Genomic DNA, 7,851 nt, shown 5'->3' with positions numbered 1-7,851 from the left:
TAATTACATTTTTGAAAATTCCCCATGTTGCATGTCATATCTGTGATTAAGTATATGCTTTCAATGAGTTACCATGGCAAAACAGAAATGTGTGTTTCTGATTGCATTGCATTGTAAATAGTACTGCAGGTAACCAGATCCACAATACAGTGTCTACAGGGTCCACAACATGACTGCTTGGGGCGCTGAAATATGTTTCATAATGCTTTATATTGAATTGTGTTTTTCAAAATAAAAACCAATACCAATATAGTCACATGGATTTTAAGTATTAGCAAAGACTTAAACAACATTTAATTTACCCTACCTTGGGCCTCCTAATAGCTCAGTTGGTAGAGCTAGCGGCCCATGTATTGGGGCTTGGTCCCGGGTTCAAATCCGGCATGGAATCATAGCTGTATGTCATGCCCCCTCTCCCCTTTTCATCACTGTCACTTAATAAAGGCAATGATTGCCCCAAAAAATATTTTAAAACCTTTATTTACCCAACCTATTCGAAATGTTAACTTGAGGCTACTTTTATAACTTGGTATTTTATGCACCCTAAACAGGATTTTATACACTTGATTGAAGGCTTAGTTTAACATGAAACTGAGATCCATAAACATAGTTAGGGACTGTTCCAACTCTATCTGTTCAATCCTTGGACACATTGTAACCCTCACTTTAAAGAGAGGCCAACATTTTCTAAATAGTTTGTATTGTGTATTGTTGGTACATATGAGTATCGTCAACTAATTCCACTTATGAGTTTAAAACATTGGAAAAGAAACAATGAAGAAACCCCAAGTGGAACCGAAAGTAAACACAAAAAAACTAACAAAATCACATCTCACACTCCAAATTAAATGTATAAGAAATACTTTAATGCTAAATTTCTAAATCTATCCTCATGCAAAAAAAAAAAGGAACATTTTTTGATTTCACACATGAAACGCCTCACATCTGCAACCTCTTCCTGCTCTCAATTTGCCAAACATACTTTTTCTGTTTCCTTAAGAGTGAGTTTTCTCTCTGTATTGGGAAAACCGTTTTGCATGCCTGTTTTGTTTGCCACGTTGTCCTACTGTTTTATGAACAAGACAAGCTCATATATTTTCATCACTGAGAGACTCTCAACATTTTATAAGTAATAATAGCTATTAAAATTAAATGGGATATGGAAAACATATCAAAGTTACTCTTTTTCTGTTGCTCAAATATTTAACAGCAAACACACTGTGTTGAATTCATCTAAATAAAACATGTAATGTAATATGTAACAATTAAAAAAAATTGTAATGCAACATTATTAAGGAGCCTTGTAAAGAAATGAAGCAGATGTTATTGGGTGTGTTCACTGGGACCTCCAGCTCTGAAGTCCAACAGCTGGTTCCACATCGGGCATGCGCACTGATGGAAGCTGATGTCGCCTTGAAGTACTGTTGGAGAAATTGGATAGTAAAGATATGAATGCCAAACAATAGCGTTGTGCAATCCTGTATTGTTCCTCTAAATATTGCCAAGTAGCTTTTTAACTTACAAGGTTTAGTGCACACAAGTCACATATAAAATAAAGATACAAAGTAATGCAAAAGTCAAGTCGAAAATAAAAGATAAAAAGAAGATAAAAGTAGGCTGGTAAAGAAAGAAAAAATAAATACAAAACAATTGAATAAACTTTCAAAAACAATATAACGATGAGGTTGTACAACAAACTCTATCATTTAAAATATAACCATCAAACGCACATTATAACTTTTATAACCAAGTCATCGATGTGTTATTATGCCTTACATTGCAACCATTTTAAGAAGAAAGAAAGACGGGGCTGTAGCGCTCAGAAACACGAGCTTTGGAGAAACACATGAAGGCATCTTAACTTTTTCCCGGAGTGTGTACTTTAGCACGGGGAAGTTTGTTTTTAGCAGTTATTTGGGGGTAGCCTCTAAACAGGGTCGATGTGAGCTCAGTCAGCAGGCAGTAGTTGTATTGAGGATGTGAGTCAGTAAAAGGTGAGTAAGGAAGATGAAGAAACTACAACGCTCGTGACGTCAGGGCGGTAATTTCCTTGATTTCGCAGGTCTGTTAGTTCACTTGGCTGTGTTGGAGCAAATTTGACATAAACGCTCTTCACACTGCGGGATGTGCACTTCATACTCAACTCACTGCGCTGTGTGAAACTCCCTGAAGGCTGTTTTTGTTGTTTTTCAACTCGAAACTTGACTCCATTTTAGTGGCAACAATGTTGGAAAAGTTGTCACGCTGTTCTAACTCGGAGGGTGAACTTTTTAACGGAAAGAGTCGGTGGACTTCGGCGGCGGTCGCTGTGGTCCTCCTGGGTGTGTTTGTTTCATGTTGCTGGGCAGAAGAAGCATCCTGTCATGGAGCCTACGACCTCTACTTTGTTCTAGACAGGTAAGTACGAAAAAAAAGCTTTAGTTTCTGTCCCTTCTCATTTGAAAATAACAATGGAAGTAACCTGCTGCTGCACTCTGCAATTGTCAAGAAGATAACTCTGTTAAATTAAGTTTCCAGGGGGGAGCGGGAAAGGGTCGCTTAACACAGGTGTGATGGTTTGACCTGATTTGAAAACATGTCATTTTGCACAAGGCTCTATAGCCTCAAATGCTGAACAGTTTTTTATATTATAACCAAAAAATGGTGTCGCCAGTGTTAGGTTTTCTTCACATTTGGCTAAAAACACTCCTCTCTAAACATATGGCAAATATTTGGATAGGGGTGTCAACAAAGTTTACTTTTCTTTTAAAGGGAAGTCTGAATGCTACAGTTTGCCAAGACAATGATGCCAATGGTTTGGGTAAGGCCCTTTTCTGTTTCAGCATGACCACATCTACAAAGGCCAAAACTTAACAGTTTAGTGTGGAAGATAGCCTGCAGAGAGTACTGACCTCAACCCATTGCAACACTTTTGAGATGAACTTGAACGTAGACTATGAGCCAAACCTTATCAGCCAACATCAGCTTGTTGGTTCAATGTAGCTGCACAGTGTCCATCAGTATACTCTACTGCTGTTGTACTTGGCAACTGTTTAGTTAATTTAATACAAGTTACTGTACACTTTACTAATACTAAGTTACTAAAAACACTTACGAAGGTGAATTGCATGAAGCACAGCATGACAAGGCGAAAAAGCAGTTGCCTATTTCGATCAGAATCCGAATACCTTTTTTCGTCCCACAAAGGGGACATTGTGGTGACCACGTATTGATACACTGGTTCATAATTCACACATGGAACTACAATTGGGGTTTTGTTTCCACACGGACCTGTTGTGTGTTCCTTATATATATTGTGTGCCCTCCTGGCTCTTCCTCTTGTCGTCCCGGGCTGCGACCCGACAACATGTCCTTTGCAGCTCTCTATTAAAGACAACTTTGCACCTTCGATGCACCGCCTCTGACTCCCTATCTCTCGGCACTACATTGGTGACCCTGACATATAAGTCTCGCAGAAGTTTCCGAGACGGACCCGAACACGGCAAAGGAAACTCAGGTTTCTTTCTCGAAATGCCGGGGATTTTTGGAATCGTCCGTTGCTGCCACCGGCACGCGGACTGAGGCTCGGTGCACGCCTCGCAGAATGGCTGGGGACGTTGCTCGCCATTCCCGCATCGGTCTTCCAACCAACAGGGAGACGATGCACGACCCGCTGGGTAGGGATGAACCCGATTGCTACCTCCTGGGGCTGTTTTCTTCTGCTCGTGCGGCTGCACGTCCAGGCTGCGCTAGCCTTCGACGACTAGCAGCTAACCTCGTTAGCTAACGGCTACGGCTAGCGGCTACCGACGGCTGTCAGCTAGCGGCTAACGGCTAGCTGCTAACGGCTATCGACCTTTTGAGTTTTTTTTTTTCCCTGGTGCCTGAGAGGAGGTTCGACCATGTCTGGTCGGCCTCGTGTGGATCCTCTCACGATTTCACCTACCTTTTTTGGACCGTGGACAGTACGGCCCTTTTTGAGCTTTTTCTGGTGCCTGAGAGGAGGTTCGACCATGTCTGGTCGGCCTCGTGTGGATCCTCTCACGTTTTCACCTACCTTTTTTGGACCGTGGACAGTACGGCCCTTTTTGAGCTTTTTCTGGTGCCTGAGAGGAGGTTCGACCATGTCTGGTCGGCCTCGTGTGGACCCTCTCGCCGTTTCATCACCTCGACGGCGGCTTCTGACGCCACCCGCGCTCTCATCGGCGCCTGGGTGGCACGCTTCTGGACCCCGTCTCGCCTCGGCGGTTTTGGACGTCGCCCATGCCTTTATTGGCCCGTGGGTGGCGCGCTCCGGGACCCTGCCTGGCCTCTTCCTTCGCCTCGGCGGTTTCGGACGTCGCCCATGCCTTCATTGGCCCGTGGGTGGCGCGCTCCGGGACCCTGCCTGGCCTCTCCTCTTACCGCGGCTCACGGTTGGCCTCGACGGCAGCTTCGGACGGCGCTCCGTCTGGCTTCTCCCCTGTCCACGGCTCCTTCCTCCCGGGGTGACTGCTCCTGCCTTCCTGGGATTCCGCTCCGTCCTTCCGGAGGTTTCATGCCCGCCGCCGCCGTGCCTTCGCCTGCGGCCGGGCAGCGCTTTTTCCTGCTGGGTTCGCCACGACACCTACTGCAGCCCCCTTACAACGGCCCGTTCCGGCCCGCCCCCGGTGGGGGTACCCTCGCCCTCGTTAGGGTCCCTACCCTCTCATGCGGCCTCCTTTCGTCGGCCCGTTCCATGGCCCGGTCCTCGATTGCGACCCCGCCCTCCTCGGCCCCTGTGGTGCTTCCTCCACGGACGCGAGGATTTATTTTGCCATATTTGAATTCTGGGGGGGCTTGTGTGGTGACCACGTATTGATACACTGGTTCATAATTCACACATGGAACTACAATTGGGGTTTTGTTTCCACACGGACCTGTTGTGTGTTCCTTATATATATTGTGTGCCCTCCTGGCTCTTCCTCTTGTCGTCCCGGGCTGCGACCCGACAACATGTCCTTTGCAGCTCTCTATTAAAGACAACTTTGCACCTTCGATGCACCGCCTCTGACTCCCTATCTCTCGGCACTACAACATTTACATTGTTACAGCAAAAGTAAAGAATCCAAAATAGCTTAATATTAATTAAGAAGCATGCATAATATAAGTGTAGATTTCTGAATAACAAGGCAACAATTTAATAACGTTTGTTATGAAAATTGAAAGTGTCATTATCATATCCTTGTAATACATTGCAGGCCTTTCAAATGTATCTGCAGCCGCACAGAAACTTTGGCTAGACCCAAATAGCTTTTTTCTTCCTGAGGATGCATTACAGAACTCAGCTAAAGTTTGTGAAAATTGCAAGAAATTAGTTTGAAACCGTGCCGGCCTGGAAAACAAAACCGCATGTTTTCAAAATTGTTAGGAGTAATATCAAAATTGAGTGGTGTGCAGACTGCAACATGCAAAACCTTTTAAAAGTTGAACATAGGTTTGCATTTTCAATCATACAGTATATATACAGTGGGGCAAAAAAGTATTAAGTCAGCCACCAATTGTGCAAGTTCTCCCACTTAAAAAGATGAGAGAGGCCTGTAATTTTCATCCTATGTATACCTCAACTATGAGAGACAAAATGAGAAAAAAAATCCAGAAAATCACATTGTCTGATTTTTAAAGAATTTATTTGCAAATTATGGTGTAAAATAAGTATTTGGTCACCTACAAACAAGATTTCTGGCTCTCACAAACCTGTAACTTCTTCTTTAAGAGCCTCCTCTGTCCTCCACTTGTTAACTGTATTAATGGCACCTGTTTGAACTCGTTATCAGTATAAAAGACACCTGTCCACAACCTCAAACAGTCACACTCCAAACTCCACTATGGCCAAGACCAAAGAGCTGTCAAAGGACACCAGAAACAAAATTGTAGACCTGCACCAGTCTGGGAAGACTGAATCTGTAATAGGTAAGCAGCTTGGTGTGAAGAAATCAACTGTGGGAGCAATTATTAGAAAATGGAAAACATACAAGACCACTGATAATCTCCCTCGATCTGGGGCTCCACGCAAGATCTCACCCCGTGGGGTCAAAATGATCACAAGAACGGTGAGCAAAAATCCCAGAACCACACGGGGGGACCTAGTCAATGACCTGCAGAGAGCTGGGACCAAAGTAACAAAGGCTACCATCAGTAACACACTACGCCGCCAGGGACTCAAATCCTGCAGTGCCAGACGTGTCCCCCTGCTTAAGCCAGTACATGTCCAGGCCCGTCTGAAGTTTGCTAGAGAGCATTTAGATGATCCAGAAGAGGATTGGGAGAATGTGATATGGTCAGATGAAACCAAAATAGAACTTTTTGGTAAAAACTCAACTAGATGTGTTTGGAGGAGAAAGAATGCTGAGTTGCATCCAAAGAACACCATACCTACTGTGAAACATGGGGGTGGAAACATCATGCTTTGGGGCTGTTTTTCTGCAAAGGGACCAGGACGACTGATCCGTGTAAAGGAAAGAATGAATGGGGCCATGTATCGTGAGATTTTGAGTGACAACCTCCTTCCATCAGCAAGGGCATTGAAGATGAAACATGGCTGGGTCTTTCAGCATGACAATGATCCCAAACACACCGCCCGGGCAACGAAGGAGTGGCTTCGTAAGAAGCATTTCAAGGTCCTGGAGTGGCCTAGCCAGTCTCCAGATCTCAACCCCATAGAAAATCTTTGGAGGGAGTTGAAAGTCTGTGTTGCCCAGCGACAGCCCCAAAACATCACTGCTCTAGAGGAGATCTGCATGGAGGAATGGGCCTAAATACCAGCAACAGTGTGTGAAAACCTTGTGAAGACTTACAGAAAACATTTGACCTCTGTCATTGCCAACAAAGTGTATATAACAAAGTATTGAGATGAACTTTTGTAGGTGACCAAATGCTTATTTTCCACCATAATTTGCAAATAAATTCTATAAAAATCAGACAATGTGATTTTCTGGATTTTTTTTTTTGATTTTTTTTTTTGATTTTTTTTTCGCATTCTGTCTCTCATAGTTGAGGTATACCTAGGATTAAAATTACAGGCCTCTCATCTTTTTAAGTGGGAGAACTTGCACAATAGGTGGCTGACTAAATACTTTTTGCCCCACTGTACATGCGGCCTGTACTTGATTGGCTGTAGTTGTGTTATGCTCAGTGGTTCTCTGCATGAAAATAGTTCAGACAACTCGCGTGTTCTTTAAAATGTTTATTAGAAGCAGCATATAGTTGAGTTTGGCGTCTAGGCTCGTGTCTCATCACTCCACAGATTTACATAGCGCGATGATTGATGATTAAATAACTAACCCCCAGAGCCTACAGGTGGAAGCTGGGGTGGTGGTGGGCCAGGCAAGCAGCAGCGACGTGAAAGTAGCTACAGCAATAGCAGCAGCAAGCAATGCATAGAGAGAGATCTGGCAGGTTAAATAGAGCGGCATATTAAGGAGACTCTGTTTGGTTGGTTATAGAGTGGCAAGGGGCGTTATGTAGGAATGCAGCATAAGTGCTCGAGTTGACTGCCTGAGCTAGCTCGCAGGTTTCATCCCATTTATCTGATAAATGTCATAAAACCACACTGGTGTAACCGACCTCACCCCAACCTAACCAAGTAGTTTACTTTGGCTAAGGTTAAGCAGTAGCCATGCTGTCTATGAGAAACATTGAACATATCAGAGTTCCCGTTAGCCGGTAATTACCGGACTATGACCGGTAAAATATGCTGAAGACCGGCAAATCTAAATCTCTCCGGTCAAAGTGTCCGGTCAAAATAATTTCCCCTTAGCGCAATACCGCATCAGTTGCGCCACTTATGTGACAGACAAGAATAGTATGTGACAGACAGACAAGAATAGTAAATTACACGTAATGTGGAGAAAG

At 44.0% G+C, this 7,851-nt stretch overlaps 1 protein-coding gene across 1 annotated transcript in view; it reads left to right on the top strand.

Annotated features, from left to right (window-relative positions):
- The first annotated feature begins 1,851 nt into the window (after positions 1–1,851).
- Positions 1,852–7,851, top strand: part of antxr2a (ANTXR cell adhesion molecule 2a) — a 90,753-nt gene continuing 84,753 nt past the window's right edge. The window contains exon 1 of the mRNA XM_079686822.1: positions 1,852–2,397. Coding sequence (XP_079542948.1) covers positions 2,225–2,397 — 173 coding nt within the window. The 5' untranslated portion in view covers positions 1,852–2,224. The remainder of the gene's footprint in view (positions 2,398–7,851) is intronic.

Source organism: Notothenia rossii, assembly GCF_949606895.1.
Source record: "Notothenia rossii genome assembly, chromosome: 6".
NCBI lineage: Eukaryota > Metazoa > Chordata > Actinopteri > Perciformes > Nototheniidae > Notothenia > Notothenia rossii.
This window is presented reverse-complemented; position numbering and strand designations above follow the sequence as displayed.